General features: G+C 36.5%; 1 protein-coding gene across 5 annotated transcripts in view; it reads right to left on the bottom strand.

The window, feature by feature from the left end:
• Positions 1-18,022, bottom strand: part of Arid4b (AT-rich interaction domain 4B) — a 112,350-nt gene that overhangs the window by 15,466 nt on the left and 78,862 nt on the right. For 3 of the 5 annotated variants that reach the window (XM_038332973.2, XM_038332972.2, XM_042055236.1), the window contains exons 17-19: positions 16,667-16,927; positions 4,065-4,149; positions 939-1,137 (exon numbers count right to left, since the gene is read on the bottom strand). In XM_038332973.2, coding sequence (XP_038188901.1) covers positions 939-1,137; positions 4,065-4,149; positions 16,667-16,927 — 545 coding nt within the window. The remainder of the gene's footprint in view (positions 1-938; positions 1,138-4,064; positions 4,150-16,666; positions 16,928-18,022) is intronic. The other 2 variants (XM_042055234.1, XM_042055235.1) reach the window with 2 other exon arrangements.

The raw sequence follows: 18,022 nt of genomic DNA, 5'->3' as shown, positions 1-18,022 counted from the left end.
TAGAAAACTTTTAAAACAAACTTTAGAATATTATATAGCAGTATATTTATATAATGAATCCATATATAGTCTTCTGAAATAAGGGGAGAAAAATCTAATTTCTAATATAGTCAAAATAAATAAAACCAAAACTCTCAAGTTATGAGCACTTTAAAATTTTAGGGAAAGGAATTTATTTTGTAGATCAGATTCCTGCTCCAATCCATTTTCATTCCAGATTTAATAATCTCCAATTCTTCAATGCTTTTTAAATATAATTTATTTATTTTATTTTGTGTGGATAAATGTTTAGCCTGCATGTATGTGTGTATACCAAATGTATGCCTGATGCCCATGGAGTTCAAGAGGGTATCAGATACCCTTCACTCTGGAGTTAGATAGTTATAAGGCACCATGTGGGTGCTGGAAATTAAACTGAGGTCATATGCAAGGGCAACACATGCTCTTAACTAGAGTCAACTCTCCAGCCCAGTTCTCTGCTTATTACTTACTTCATATTACCATGTGTGCTAACCATAATGGCATCATAGAAAGATCAAACAAATATGCAGATGAGCTCTTCACAAATAACTTTCAGAATTGCTTTATCATTTTAATAGATAGCAACACAAAGGATAGTGTTTGACAAGAACTAGAGAAACCTACACTGGAGGTGCTCAACTAACACACACAACAAATTCAAAAAACACTAACCTAAAGCCACAGAGCTACTTCTATAGAATTTAACTTTTGGAAATTTTTTTGGGATGGTGGGAGAGGAGATAGGTGGATTTTTTGAGACAGACTCTTAATATATTGCTCAGGTTAGCCTCAACACTCAATCCTCCTGTCTCAGCTTTTAGAGTGCCGGAGTTATAGTCATGTACCACTATCCTCAGAAAAATTTAAACATTTATAGAAATTAAAATCAAATACTTGCACGGAACAGTTATGTTTACCTTGCAGTCCATTAAGAATGGAAGTAATTTCTATAGATTTAATATGAGCTGTATCAGAGTTTTTGGCATCAGCAAGATCTAGTTTTGAAACCATCTCAGGAGATGGGTTTGACTGGAACGGCGGTTTTGACAAGCGTCGAAGTTTACAATTCTTAGGAGAGTATTTTTCATCTTTGTCTTTTTCTTTGTCTAGTTTATTCTAGATTAAGAAATAAAGCATTAGATGTTTATTTAAAATATAATTATGAACAACTTACTAACAATATCAATCATATTTTAAAGAAACATCAAAGAATGTTATTAAATATTTAGCCAACAAAGAATACCAGAAAAAAAATACTTTAAAATACTTTAAAATAACCAAATTTGATTCCTTTTTAGGCTATTCATGGAAACACTGAGATGAAAAAATTGTTCTGTATTTACAACCTAAGTAGGGATCAAACCGGACAGGTGATTAAGACTAGCAAATAAGTATTGCTAATAACTGCTGCTATAAATTCTTAAAAACTAAATCAGATTCAACCACAATTTCAACAGTCTTATATTAAATTGAACATTCTCACTGTAAAGTACAGATTGGGAAGGGCCATGTTCTGTGCTCTGAAATGTACAGGAGGAATCACACACACTGACCTGCTGTGAAGTGACAGCAGAGACGCCTTCCTACCTGACTCAAAGGCTGATACTTTCTCACACTCCTAACAAACAGATGAGTCAAGAATAAGGTATTTCCTATAAGCGATGTTTTCTGTTTGTTTGCAATTTAGGCTTTCCAAAGTGTGACTTCGCAACAACAATTCTTAAGTCCCATTACAAAGACAGACTATAAATGTGAGTGATTATTTCACAAGTTCCAAAGGACAGTGCATTTAATAGTCAATTTCGGATAGCAGCTGTTCTCCAAGTGAGGTCTTTGGCCAGCTATTTCTGAGAATTGCTAGGAAAACAGACCCCTAGAAACAAGATGAATCAAAATGGTGAGGATGAAACCAGACTGCCTGTTTCAATGGGTTCTCAGGGTGACTCTGGTACATTGCTTCAGTAGTGAGGGTCCAGTGAGGGTCTAACTTTCAAAACATCCTAAGAAGGGCAGATGTCCTTTACAGTCTGTAATGTCTACTGTTACTCCATCTTTTTAGCACTTCATGACTTGATCTCAAAAACTACAATCTATCATGCACACTGAGACAATTTATTTCAGTCTAAGTTCAAATATATTTTTAAGTGGCTGTCAAAAAAGTCGCTGCAGCAATGGCCCTCAAAGAAAACCTGGGAGAGGAAGGTGGTATGTGCAATACCAAAGAGTAATTCATAATAAACCTTTTTAAACTCTGTAAACTTACAGTTCACAAGCCTCTTTCTTCATGACCAAGAATTTTAACATTCTTAGGTCAGTACAAGAAGTGAACAGAGACAGACACTGAGAGAACATTTCATGTGTATGACCAAACACTGCAACTCCCACTCATCTACATAGCAATGCTATTCCAAAGCCTGTGTTGTACAAAGACACTAGGTTTTTAACAAACATTTTAACAAATGTTCCTCAAATTACTAAAAACAATGTTAAATATAGCATGGTGTACATAATTTCCAATTAAGGACAAACAAAGAGGGTGTAAAGGGTTTTAAGAAACCCTGAGTTTTAGGTACTAGATTCTTAAGACTCAAGTTTATAGTGATAAAAGGATTGCCAACAAGATAAACACATTCAACATTTGAGACCACATGGAGGGTCCCTAAATAGGAACCTAACAGCATTTCAGTGGAGTAAGAAGACTGAGTTTCAGAACCACTACTAAGCATGTTAAGTACTATGAGCCTGTAGGCTGAAGATGGATGCCCCAACGGTACAGAAGAACTTTGGGTGACTGTACAGGCAGCAAGATGTCTCTGTCATTTCTAGAGTTTTGGAAGTTGCTTACTTCTCGTTTACTTAGGTAATATTATATCCTTCTGGAGTCTTTGATAAGAGTTGAAGAATAGATAGTTATAGTTTTCCCTTGTTATGATAAAAGATAAAATAGATAGAAATATTGTAATTGCAATTCTTGCTTGATAACTTTTGTTATATGTAATTTTACCATGTTAAAGTTAAAGCCTTCCTTTCCCTTTTAAACAGAAAAGGGGAAATGGTGTAGGAGGTCTTTCTGTATTTGTGTTGCTTTCATTGGTTAATAAAGAAACTGCTTTGGGCCTGGTGATAGGGCAGAACTTAGGTAGGCAGGAAGACAAAACTCAATTCTGGGAGGAAGAAAGCAGAGTCAGAGAGCCGCCATGGAGCTGCCAGGTCAGACATGCTGAATCTTTCTTGGTAAGCCACGACCTCGTGGTGATATACAGATTATTAAAAATGGGGTAACTCAAGATGAGAGAGTTAGCCAATAAGAGGCTAGAGATAACGGACCAGGTAGTGATTTAATTAATACAATTTCTGTGTGGTTATGTCGGGTGTAAGCTAGGCAGGTGGCAGGGACAAACAAAGGACCCACTCTCCTTGCAACACAAGTATGAAAAAACATTTTAAAAAGATTAAAAAAAAAATTAAAACCATGTTAATGGTCTGGTTTAAAAAATATTTAAAAATATTTCTCATAATTAGTAGCAGTAATTTTATCATGTGCAGCAGTACAATTTTGCACACAAGAGCACAGATCCTATGGTAGCTATGTAGTGTGTGGTGAAGACAATGCTGAAAACATTTTGACCCAGCACCCAATCAGATACAGACAAAGAGATAGACTGTCCTCTGCCTTCAGACATCTCCTCTTCCTCACCTCACATCTACTTCCATTAACTCACATCCCCTACCTGCAATGCTTGATGGCTCCTAGCTGTGAATTATAAGAAATAGGAAAGGTTTAAATGAATACATGATTTTTGTCGTATAGGTTTATACAACGTTGAGACTGACAAGGTCTTAAAGATCAATTAGCACTGTTCTTAAAAACCTTTCCAAAAAGTAACAAAATTAATTAGAGCAAAACCTAATATTTGTTATCAGAGCTTTTCAAGAGGGATTAACATCAGGAGTAGCACATGCACATTTAATTGTCTTTTGTTGTTGTTTTTGAAGGAAAATGTATTGAACAGCTAATGGTGTGCAGCAAAATCAAGACTTACCTTTATTTTCTTCCGATGTTTTATCTTTGGTACATTTTTATCAGCAGGTCTTACTATTTTATCTGCTTTAATCCATTCATCATATCTAAAATTAAAAGAAATGAACATAAATATATAAGCTACATGATAGAGAAGGAGCTATGCTATATTCAAATAGAAAACTCAAATACTGAGTCCTAACATCTTACAACTTCAAAGTCTCTTGGAGATTTCCTAATTCAATCTGATAAGTACACACAATCAAGAATAAAAGAGTCAAATTGGCTGTCCCAAGGTCAATATAGCTACTCTCATAAATCAAACTCTCATAAATCCTCCAGGTTCACTTCCTGATCTATTGAAACCAAATGTACGACTAATATTCAGAAATTACAATTTTTTTTTGCTTCTAAGCAGCAGGTAGGCTTTTTTTTTCCCTCTAGGCCTGCCAAGAAACCATACTGTAGTTAAGCAACACTGACAGAAAGCCTTTTACTGCAGTTTAGAGAATGCAAAATAACCTAGAGTAGGCAAGTGCTGCTGATAAAAATGCTAGAAAAACATTATTCTACCAACTTTGCTGTGTTCTAAAAAGCATTTACAGACATTAAAGGGTCAAAGAGCTGTGATGACTTCTCAACCCAATGTCCACAGTCTCTAGAATTTTGCAAGGTGTGAAATATTATTGACTAAATTAAACTATTTACACCAAAAAAAAGAATAATTCTTTTTGTAAAAAATAAGTTTAAAAAAAAAAGAAACATCAGAAATTTATTCAATCATAGCTGGGTGATGGTGGCACATGTCTTAATCATTCCAGCACTCAGGGAGACAAGAGGCAGGAAGATCTGTGAGTTCAAAGCCAACCTGGTCTACAGAGTGAGTTCCAGGACAGCCTGAGCTACATAGAGAAACCCTATCTCGGAGAAGAAAAAGAAAATAAATTTATTCAATCATTCTCTTTTTCTTTTATAAAATTATACTCTGGAACCTGAAAATGAGGTTTAAAATGTTTACAATACAAATTCATTATTACAAACATTTATAATAAAATAACAAAGTCCCAAATCAAGGACTAAATTAACAAAATTTAATAATTCGGGCCCTAGAAAACTAAGAGGAAGGGGGAGTGTCAGAAGCTCCAAACCAGTCTGGGTTTCAAAGTAAGATACTATCTCAAAAAGCATCCACTCCTCTAAAAAAAAAAAAAAAAAAAAAAAAAAATTTACACAGGTCATCATTTGATTAAATGTGTTTTTGTGTTATGACAAACAGAAAGCTTAGAAGTATCTAAAGTAGCCGGGCGGTGGTGGCGCACGCCTTTAATCCCAGCACTCGGGAGGCAGAGGCAGGTGGATCTCTGTGAGTTCGAGACCAGCCTGGTCTACAAGAGCTAGTTCCAGGACAGGCTCCAAAGCCACAGAGAAACCCTGTCTTGAAAAACCAAAAAAAAAAAAAAAAAAAAAAAAAAAAAAAAAAAGTATCTAAAGTAATCCTTAGGCAAGTGTTACACAGGTCACAGTGAAATTACTGACTCAACTCCACACAGGATCACACTGTGCTTCCTATTGATTAAACCTGATGGTTGCCATTTAAAAAGAGAGAGAGAGAGAGAGAGAGAGAGAATGGGGTCAGCTACAGGATGTACTCTGGGAACATCTCAATGTCTCTCTTACTAGTCACACACCATAAATGATTTTGAGGCTCAAATATATAATACTTGGGAAAGTTGTAAACCAAGTATTACTTTTCCTTTGGTATTTATCCTAATATAGTAGTATTTTCAGCACATTTTGCCTTTTACAGAAGTATTAAAAACTGCAGTATGCTTAAGAAATCCATTTAGGGACAAAGAATACCTAAAAGGTAGAATGTTGGTTTCCCAAACCTAATATATCCTGGAGATACTCAAATTTTATAGGCATGAACAGGGTATTGGTTAGATCTAGAGCTTCAGCCTAATGAGGGGATAAGGAGGATAATCACTTTAAACCATGCGACCAAGTCCAGCCTTGGAAACAGAGAAAGAACCTGTCTCAAAGGGATCAGTAAAATGACTCAGCAAGTAAAATCGCTTGACATTCAAGCCCGACAGCCCTGGCTGAGCTCAACCTCTAGAACCTATATAAACGTGGAAAGGGAACTGACTCCAAGATACTGTTCTCTAATTTCTACATGCATACTGTGGGATCCCACATAGATATAACACCCCAAATAATAAATTTAAAAACAGAACCAGGCCAGGCTGTTGGCGCGCATATTTAATCCCAGCATTCAGGAGGCAGAGGCAGGTGGATCTCAGTGAGTTCGAGGCCAACCTGGTCTACAAACTGAGGTCTAGGACAGCCAGAGCTGCTACACAGAGAAACCCTGTCTTGAACAACAAAACAACATATAAACAGAACCAATTTCAAGCCACCTTGTGAAATGGTGTGTGCACTTCAAAAACAAAACACACATGAACTCCTTTCATACTGTGAATAATCATTTCTAAATAAGAGCCTATTTATTTGCTTTTGGAGACAGGGTTTCTCTGTTTCTCTGACTGTCTTGGAACTTGTTTGTAGACCAGGCTGGTCTCAAACTTGCCTCCAAAGTGCTGGGACTAAAGGCAAGTATCATCACCCCATTTAAAGTATTACTTTTTTTGTTGTTTTGATTTTTTGAGACAGGGTTTTTTGGTATAGTCCTGGCTGTCCAGGAACTTTGCCCTATATACCAGGCTGGCCTCTTGTTTTGCTTTTGAGACAGTGTTTCACGTAGCATGGGCTGGTCAAAAATTGCTATATAGCTAAGACTGACCTTGAATGTCTGAGGCTCCTGCTTTTGACTCAGGTGTTGGGATTATAGGAAATTCACATATCTTAAAACACCAAAAAAAAAAAAAAAAAAAAAATTAAAGGTCCACGTTTTTAAAGAAAATGGCAAAAATAAGAAAATTTTCAATTAAGAGACAGAAAACAGCTGTGTGACAATGGCACATGCCTTTAATCCTACCACTTGGGAGACAGACATAGGTAGAGATTTCCGAGTTCAAGGCCAGCCTCACCTACAAAGCAATTTCCTCAAAGTACATCTTTAAAAAACACTAGACTTGCTGGGTATTGTGGTGTATGCTTTTAATCCTAACATACAGTCCGAAGCAAAAGTAAGAAAATCTCTGAGTCTGAGGTCTCTCCCTCCGGTCTACAAATGGAGTTTCAGGCCAGCATGAAGCTACATAGTGGAACCCTACCTCAAAAAAAAAAAAAAAAAAAAAAACTGGAATGTTGGAGCTGACATTAAATCACACGTATAATCAAACCCAGGAGGCCAAAACAGAAGAATGGAAAGCTCCAGGCTAACCTGGCTATATAGGGAGACTGCTTCAAAACACACCAAGCCAAATCAACATTAACAAGAAACCAGAATAAAAGGATATCCTGCAAACATAAGCAACCTTGTTCGCTTGACTATCCTGATGATTCCTGCACAAAAGGATTCCCCAATTAATTATTGTTTTAAGAGTCAATAGCAGGAAGCTGGGAGATAGCTTAGCAGAAGAGTGCACAGACAAGAGTCTGAGGGTATTTGCATTCACATGTGCCCACACACAGACACATAAAGAGAATAAAGTCAATTTTTTTTTCATGTTTAAAAAAAAAAAGGAATCACACAGAATAACCACCATTCACAACAGTTAGGAAATCAGAGCAACCTAATTATTCATTAATACATGAATGGACAATAAAAATGTGGCACATATACATACATAACGAAATTTTATCAGGCTATAGATAAAAGTAAAATCATACATATGCCAGAAAATAGATAATCAGAAATCATTACACTTAGTAAAATAAGCCAGGCTCAGAAAAATACTTCATGGTTTCTCGAATATGTAGATTCTAGACTTTAAGATTTAGATTATGTAAGAGTGTAAGGATCATGAAATTAGAATGGGAATCATTCTAATGGAATGATTCAATGGAAGAGATATCTTCCATTGGTTTCTTTTCTTAATTTATTTATGTATTTTTTTAAATGTACAAGTACTGTCTGCATGCATGCCTACATGCCAGAAAAGGATACCAAATCCTGGATGGTTTGTGAGCTGCCATGTGATTCCTGTGAATAGCCTTTGGAAGAATAGCCAGTGCTCTTGACCTCTGAGTCATCTCTCCAGCAGAGAGATATCTTAATGAGGAGAAGAGGGTAACAGAATACATGTGACATGAAAGGAGAGCAATGTGAGTGAGGAAGGGAAGGAACCTACAGGAGGGGAAAGGGAGATGAGGGAGAAAATAGAAGAAGAGTATGAACGAAAACAAAGTATAGGCAAAAATGTCACAGGGACTTTAGGAAAGAGATTCACAATGCAGGGAATCAAGACACTAGGAGATGAATTCCAGTGTGGATATCCACTGAGCAGACAGAACATTAAGACTGTACTAGCAACTCTGAGCAACAGGTTAGCTTCAGGTGAACCCTTCAGTGCTAAGTAATTATATCCCTCCTCTTCATCAGTCAGCACGGCATAAAGAGGCTGAAGATCTAAGAGAGAAGCACCACCTGACCCGCTGGCTCACACAACATATAGCTGTCTGCTGGAGACTCTTAACTAGAGAAAGCAGAGACTGGAAGGCTGAGGCACCCAGACTTTCACTAAAAGTACCAAGGAACAGTAACTGGCCTTTTCATAACAAGAACAGGTCACATTCACTGGGCAACAGGGAAGAGGACTATTACTGGGTTTTGTTTTTTTCCATTCAAAAACAAATATTGAGCAGGGCAGTGGTAGCGCACGCCTTTAATCCCAGCACTTGGGAGGCAGAGACTGGTGGATCTCTGAGTTCGAGGCCAGCCTGGTCTACAGAGCGATTCCAGGACAGCCAGGATGGTTACACAGAGAAAACCTAGCTGGAAAAACAAAAACAAAAATACAAAAATTAAGCAAATTATGTCGGATTATTTTAATTAAGCTCGGTGGTTAAGCACTTGCTGGACATGAGCAAGGCTCTAGATTGAGCCTTAGTACTGTCAATAAGGGGGAAAAAGTCTGGTTAGCCTCAGCTTTTAAATTGCATTATTAGTACATTATATAATAATTAATCTTATACAGAGAACCCAGGTAAGCATCTGATAAACATCTAAACTGCTAGGCAAAGTATACATGCCAAATCTGAGACGATATCTACTGAAATTACCTAACACAAAGGACTCAGGTATCTTGTAGGCCACATAAAAATGGTCAAAATATATATAAACTTATTTATTTAACACATCTCAGCATATTCAGCAGGAAGTCACAACATAGCTCTTGTCTTCTAGGAGCTCACAATTTAACTTAGAAGACAGTGCAGAACAGTAAAAGTAACAATACAAACCTTCTGAAAGAAGCAGACATGGCAGATTTGACTTTTTAAAAATGTGTTCAAAGTACTAACACAAAACTAAAGGAAACCATTCAGAGACCACTGTGTACTTGCTCTCACCAGAGAAAATGAGAAGTTCTAAAAAGCTTATGTCTTTTGCTTGGCTGTATTGGCAAATCATCAAAGCAATCATTTGGCAATAATACAAACAGCACAATGTTAGTCTACCAAATATACTAACCAAAATGGTGACTATGCCCACCTCCAACACAGATCTTCTGAAGCACAACTTGCAAAGAAATATTGTATGTACACCATAATATATACTCAGTCATACCTTTATTTTAAAAAACAAATTACACACAGAAACAGATGTTTTAAATATACTTTCAGAATAGCTGGACATGGTGGTGCATGCCTTTAATTCTAGCACTTTAGAAGGCAAAGATAGACAGATATCTGTAAGGACAGCCTGGTATACACAAGTGAGTTCCAGGCCAGCTAGAACTACAAGAGTGGGACCCTGTCTTAACAAAACAAAACAAAATAAAGCAAAGCAAAAATAAACTTTCAGAGCAAAACCAAGTTGACATAATTCTTAAAAACTATCTGAAATATATGTAAAGGTTATTACAAAGAAAACGCAAATGATCACCCAATAAGTTAAATACCAAAATTCTAAATGGCACTCAATCATTGTTTAAAAATTGTCAACATTATTTTATATCCCCCAACTGTTAAACCCAGTGACATGAAATCCAGCGAATTCATCACAATAAAGAATAAAATAGCAGAGCCAGGCATAGTAGAATACATCTCTAAGTACAGCATTTAGGAGATGGAGCAGGATGATCAAGAGGTCATCCTCAGCTACACACGAAGTTTGAGGCCAACCTGGGCTACATATGACCTTATCACCACCTCCCAAGAGAACATAACATCAGAATAATAGAAACATGAATATTACAGCAGTCTTGCATTTAAACAGCTCAACAAAACGGTGCGTCGTCCTAGCAGAGTTTCCTAGGGATTCTAATATTAGTACAGGACTGCAGAGAGAGGGAACAGGTAATGCCAAAAAATATGAACGAAGCTTAGATCTCTGCAAATGGCTAGCTAAAAGCTATGGCACTCACCGCACATTATGATGATGAAGATACTAAGTTTTATGAGCATCCCCCAAAGAAGAATTTTTCTAATAACTGATTAAGTTTAGGAAATTGTACTTGTACATATTTAAACAAATCAAATGTTTTTGTTAATCTGTAAATTATTAGACATAGAATATGTCCAAGTGGATGCTTTTAAAACACCTGCACACCTATATACCTAGGTTTGGGTCTGTCAACAGTCTGAGATGAAAATTCAAAGGTTAATCTTTTTCATGAAGTTGGTGCTGATTTTCACTTGTACTCCTAAACTATGCTTAATTCAAAAGTCAATCTCTCCTAAAACAATCTTACAGATAGATACTTCCTTACAAACCATTATTAATTAAGGTTCATTTTATGGGCTTTAACTTTTACACTACAGGAGTACAACAGACGGTTTTCCAGAGTATTTGCTGTCCTTTTATCATATTACTGTACTAATCTCAAAGCATGAGCACAATGACTTTACATGGTTTTATCAGAACACTAATTCCACTGAATGGAATATACCACAAAATTACAGTAAACAAGGATAAACTAGTCAAGAAAAACAATAGAAAAATTAAGCTGAAAAGTAACAGCTCAAAAATTTTGAAAGGACAAAAGAGGAAAGTCGAAAGAAATGGGGATTCCCAATGAAATTTAATCCATCTCTCATTTGTTAACCAGGAGATAGGCTCAGTGTTCTGAAGAAAAATTATATTTCTGAGTTCATAAAAATTCATTATCTGAATCAGATTATGATTAGAAAAACAGGAATACTAAGTAACAAATTGTAATAGTTATCAAAAGAAAAAATAGAACAAATTAAAACAGAGAAAACTTTCATTTACAAGAAATAAAACAAAAGAAAATTAAGGGAAAGAAAGTAAAAATGGGTACAGCTGTGACAACCTGAACCTGGGCAAAAAGTCTCATCGAAGGAGTATCAGGTGGATATGACATCACTGATAAAGCAAGACTGAACGGCGTCACTAGTGGTCCTGGAAAGCAAGCACTGTTCTGGAGGCACGGGATGTGGGCCCTGATACTCAGAAATAACAACAGAGGACGGATGCCGACAACACTGTCGAGAGTCTGTGATGTACCTCTAGAGATAGCACAGTGGAACCAACAAGCAGGCTAAAGACAAGATTTTCTTTGAGACAGGAGAAGTAAGTGGTAGTCTTTAGTGGGGGTAATTTGGACAGATAAAGGAAATGGGTCCCAGGTCTTTTAATAGACAACATCTATATAGTACCATGACATTAACTTGTGACTAGACGCGACAAACACATAGCATGCCTGTAGATGCAGGCAGGGGTGGCTACAGTATAAGTCAGTAGAAATTTTCTTCTCATTTCAATTTCTCAATGAGATTAAAAATCAAAGTTACCACTGAAAGTGAGGACAGGAAAGCATTTAGGGGAAGGGAAGAAAATCAAAGAGTGAACAAAAAGAAAGGAAGGAATAAAGACTCACAACTACTAATTTCACATCCCAGGAGAGTGGCACACTGGTTTTACTTCAGACAGATCAGCTGTTCAAAGAGGGGGTCAAACAAGGGGAGGGGTTCTCATGGTTGTCAGGGTTCTGCTCTCATCAACAACAGGGAAGTAAAAGAAGGGCTACAATTCAGATAAAGCGGTGAGAACGGCTAAGAAAAGTACAAAACACAATGGGAACTGAGGACAAAGAAGATGAGAAACTATGCATTACAAATCTCACTGAACAGTTTCCTTAACTGGACTAGAAATCTTTTCAGAGACCATTTTCTTAATGTCCAGTGCTGACCACAGCATTTGGCAGGAAATATCTTTATGATCATCTGCCTCCCCATAACCTGCCCCTACATGCAGTTTTATTTCCCCTCACTCCAAGAAGAAATGTATATACTTATTAACAATACAATATTTTAAACACATAACACATTTTTATTTAAAATAACATATTAAGTAAAATGGTATTTTCAGATTTCTCTAATTTCTAATATAGAATACAATTACTGTTAGGTTAGGTAGAGTTCACAGTTAGCAAGGCATGGTGGTGCACACCAGTAATCCCAAAGGTAGGGAGGAAGAGGCAAGAGGATGGAAGCCAATTCCAGAGCTATGCATAGTCAGATCCTGCCTCAGAAACCAAAGACAAAGAAAAACTAAAATTAAAGTTTTAGAATTAAGTATCTATCTCTTTCCTATTCCTCTAGTGAATCAGTATCGGTACGCTGTAATAAAGCATTCCTATATTATATAGCACAAGCCATTGCTGCTGCAGAGATTGTTCAATGGTTAAGAGTGCTTAGTACTTCCTCCAGAGGACCCGAGTTGTCAGCACACATGTCAGTCAACTCACAACCCTCTGCAACTCCAGTTCTAGAAGATCCAATGTCCTCTTCTACATTCCATGGACACAAGTAGCACACACTCACACAGACACAAATAATAAAAATAAATCTAGAAAACAAAAACCAAGTAACCTAGATGGCTCTACTAATACAAGTTATGAAACAAGGAAAAGTCTACCTACCATATTCAATGACATTTATGGTATCTTATTTGGCGGCGGCAGCGGGGGGGATAATGAAATAAAAAAGTTGCACGACATATACTCCAGGCTGGTACCACACTTACAATTTTCCTGCCTCAGCCGGGTGGTGGCGGCGCACGCCTTTAATCCCAGCACTCGGGAGGCAGAGGCAGGTGGATCTCTGTGAGTTCGAGGCCAGCCTGGTCTACAAGAGCTAGTTCCAGGACAGGCTCTAAAAAAGCTACAGAGAAACCCTGTCTCGAAAAACCAAAAAAAAAAGAAAAAAGGAAAAAAAAAAATTTTCCTGCCTCTACATTAAGTACTAAAACTACATATGTAGCTCCTAGTGAGTTATTTTCATAATGCATAACCTTATTTTCTATAATCAATCCTATATTTATTATATAATAAGGACATGATAACAAAACAGACTGATATTAACATCACTTGGAGAAATTTAAAAATCACAGCAGAAAAAAAATCTATTAAAACTGGCTAAAGTAGGAACTAGGGAGATAGTTCAATGATTGAGAGCACTGACTGTTCTTCATAAATGATCATTGAATCAGAAGAAAAAAAATCACTACCAGTATTATGTCATTTGTGATTTGGGCTCAAAAACTCCAAATTTACTTGAAGTAAATTTAAATAAAATACATTTTATTCTTTCCATGTGGAAGCAAAAAAAAAAACTGATTCAAATAGTAATATTTGTATAAATATAATCTTTGGCTGGGCAGTGGTGGCACGTGCCTTTAAATCCCAGCACTCGGGAAGTAGAGGCAGATGGATCTCTGTGAGTTTGAGGCCAACCTGGTCTACAGAACAAGTTCCTGGACTGGCTCCATAGTTACTGAGAAACCCTGTCTCAAAAAAACCTAGAGAGAGATAGAGAGATAGAGACAGAGATAGAGAGAGAATCTTTGTTTAAAATGTTTTATAACTGTAAATTGGGAAATGAAAATTTATGAATCTCAGAAAAAGGAAAATCATAGAATATATGAAAATCATAGAATATAGAAATCAACAATAAAAAAACTTTTAAAAACTAAGATATTCTTATTTCTTTTAAGAAAAATTCTCCTTACAGATGTCAGATAAAATGTACACAAAAATGGCTCCATACAAAATGTCCTAAAACATCCTCAATCATCAATCAGTGTGACTGCCGATAAAGCTGTTTTCATCAACTTCCACAAGTAAAGCTTCATCTCTAACATTTTCTAAATGGTAATGTAGACAGTATGCTGGAGACCCCTAAAGCAGTAAGAAATAGCTGAAGAGCTGATGGTGATTTGTTGCAGTCCTTTGGATTAGTTTCATCATGAAGATACAGCAATAGTAGTTATAGTTTTTGCTGGTGTATCAATGAGACACTCTTTGGTAAATACTGCAGAGAACAGGGACATTGTCATGCTCTCTAAAACGAGATTAACTGTTAATGTGCTGAAGTACAATCCTGTCCTCTATGCTGCAGAAGTATGTAGATCCACCCCCGAGGTCTTCATCGAGATGGTTATGTTCTTCTTTGCAAAGTTCTTAGCACAAGACTGTTTGAGGTTAAAACGGACAGCAACCGTCTTAATAACACAAGTATGACTTGATGGCTTTACCACTTTCCTTTCTGTGTCATTACAAATCTGAATACCTCAACTTAAAATATTCCTTTCCTTCTCTCAATTTCAAAACTGAAATACTGGCTCTTCCCTTCTGAAACCCAAACACTAAGAGAACTATGCTTTTCTTTAGTCAATCTTTCCTTAAAAAACAGAAAATCTTGAGTTTTATTGGTTTTATAAAAAGTTATGTTTGAATTGTGAAATAATTTCCTTTGTGTCTTACCTCTTATGCTTGTGCTTAAGAAGTCAATTAGGAAAGATAATCAAGCCCTAATGCTGTGAAATTTGGATAATGCCTTCGATTTTATTCATCAGTCATGAACTTCAAGCACTGACTTCAATATAAGCCAAGAGGAAAAACTGCTTCTGTACTGAAATCAGCAAAGTAACTTAGAATGAAGAACAGAAAGGACAGCTGAAAGATGGCAAGCCTCTCTACTCAGTGGTGGTCCTGAAGCTGTGCTGGCTCAGCCTTCAGGCTCCATAGTCTACACTTAGTTTGCATGCACCTGCGGGAGGAGTAAAATCACTTTAACACCTTGATTCAGTAAAATGAAAAATGCCCAAGACTAAATCACTGCACAGAATATTCCCATGGAAGAATCTGAGGTTTCCAGCTATCAATCAGACTGTCAATGAGTAAAATGCCATGCAATAAAGACAGAAGAGCCAACAGCTGTGAGGACAGACTGCATCCAAGGGTGCATGCACCATCTATAAAGTCTATGCTACAGAACAACTACACTTCAAAGCACTGGTAAGAAGGCCTTCTTAAAATCCACACTTTTACTAGTCTTACTGACCAGAAATTTAATGAGTCTGAACTTCCTGACTTAAATTGCTGTTTTCTTTCTTGAGTTAGAAAAGACCAAAATTATACTTTTCTCAAATTAGAAAGTCACACTTCCAGAACTTGCCAGTGTTAGAACAAAAGGTGTACTAAGAAATGGAGAATTTAAAATGTTTTCTGGATATTGCATTTGTATACATGTGATAGTAGAGACTGAACTGAAGGACTCAAGGCTCAATAGGTACTCTGCCTATAAGGCACACCTCTTCCCCAAGAATAACTTTACCTGAAAAGCTTGACAACTGTATTGTTCTGGAACACACAAGAACTCCCTTCACAAAACCACCAGTCAAAACTACTAAGCTTAATTTTTCAGGCTCCAACTATTACAAGCGAGATTTAATACAAGTAATTTCAAATGTAACATTAAACATTCAAAAATTAATGAAGTTTCTGTTAAAAGACAACTAAGTGGTCTGTCTTAAAGACTGACTTAATCGATTTTGGATAAACCTGAAATACAGTCTCTTCAGATAAACTCCCCAGAATCATGCAATTTAAATCTCAAGTCATTGACAACAACCCCTGAGCAGTCTGTCGTTGCCTGGACTAATGTAATGGGCAGGTGCTCTCTCCCTTAGCACACTTGTAGGGGTTTTCAGCTATGATGTCACAGATACAAGTAAGTCCCTGAGACTTCTGAAAAAGTAGTAGTGTAGCTGCTGATAGTAACATCTTTGAAAAATCGGTGATGCTTCTTACGGAAGTCCAACCTTGAAATCTTTGCCTACTGGAGTAGAGTGTGGTGACTTAGGAAGACCACAGAGAAGAGTGCGGGGATTTAAAATGGAGAAAGCAGGCAGCCTGGTAGTGATATGATGAAGTCAAAAAGCGAAAATCATTAGCTATGTGAGGTTTTTCTATCATTTCATTCCACTGTACACACTATTAATTTCTATGTGTTAGAATTAACTGTCTAGATCTATCCTTCATTCACTAGCGATGTCTGTGAAGTGCTGAAAACACACAGCAGGGTGGTAGGAGTCATTAAGTGAGGTATTTAACATGCTAAAAGCTTGGTATTTTTAATGTTAATATGATTTCAGTTAGAATACTAGTACGTCTGTAATTCGTTATGTAAGTTTTTAAATAGAAAAGTATTTTAGAAGTGGGTGTAATAATCACTAGCTGAAACTCAAGTTACCTCACATTCCATCCGCAGTAATGCACCAAGTAAAGGACCTCTCCACCTTCGACATCAGAATCTTTTATACTAGCTTCATACATTTTTTGATTTTTCCCTCGTCCATACCGCACTTGGACTTTCATGCCTGGTGGATAGCACTCAAACTCCTCTTCTTCATTGTTGTCGTCATCATCTTCATCCTCATCTTCTTCCTCCTCTTCTTCCTCCTCCTCTTCTATTTCTTCATCATCTTCATCTTCTTCTTTATTGGTTTCATCTCTTGAAAGGTTTAAAAAATTGCAGAGTTAATAAAAGTTACTTCATATGCGTTTCAGTTCCAAACCACATATACCGATAAAAATCGTGGCTGTGATTGTTCCAGAACAGCAGGTTCCATGTGTATAAAATGCTTTGAGTTTCAAGTTAGCATTAAAAACTTAAAACCTGTACGAGAGGATAAGTGTCAGAAAGATCTATTTAGAAGAAAATGAAGAAGCAAAATTATGTTCATCCAAAGAAAATTTCCTTTACTGAAATCCCAGTCCTTGGGAGGATGAGGAAGGAGGATCAATGTGAGTTCAGAGGCCAGTCCAGGTTACATAGTATGACCCTGCTCAAACAACAGACACAGAGACAGAGACAGAGAGAGAGATTAAGTTTGAATGATTGATTTTTACCAGTCAAAAAGATCAAAAGACCATAAATTGTGTTGAATGGCAGAAAACTAGTATGGCTAACTAACAATTCTCTCAAGTTTTATTACAGAAGGGTTTTACCACTCAGCTGACATAAACACACACGCACGCACACACACTTAACTGCCATTTTCTGATTAAAACTTACTCTAAAACAAATATTCCCAACTTAAGAATGTTTAAACAAAAATCAATATTGAAATAAATATAATTTTAAGTTTCACGGGTATGTCCTACTGCAGTCACATAAATATCACATCTATGTAAATATCACAAATTTTGCTTTTTACCAGATATCTACTAAACTTTCCTGCCATGGATTCTTTTAACCTGAAAATTTTTTTTAAAGTAGGAAAATTGAGAGGCCAACTCCAAATACTGAAAATTAAAACACAAACTATCCCAAACTTAAGAGTACTGAGCTATTTTCATCATCTCTATCACATAATTTCTAAAATGCGAATTCATATTCCTGTTTTTCTTTTCAACTAGAATTTTGAGACAGTCTCATTATGCAGGCAAGCCTGGCCTTGAACTTGTTGATCCTCCTGTCACAGCCTTTAGAGTTCATCACCATGCCAACTTCAAGTTTTTCTTTAGTTTGTACTGAAAAAGTTGGACAAAATCTCCATATCCGAATCTTCCCAATTACTAGTTTTACATAAAATAAGTTTCAATA

This window comes from Arvicola amphibius, chromosome 6 (assembly GCF_903992535.2).
Source record: "Arvicola amphibius chromosome 6, mArvAmp1.2, whole genome shotgun sequence".
Taxonomy (NCBI): Eukaryota; Metazoa; Chordata; class Mammalia; order Rodentia; family Cricetidae; genus Arvicola; species Arvicola amphibius.
The sequence above is the reverse complement of the archived record's forward strand: the minus strand, read 5'-3'. Positions and strand labels throughout refer to the sequence as shown.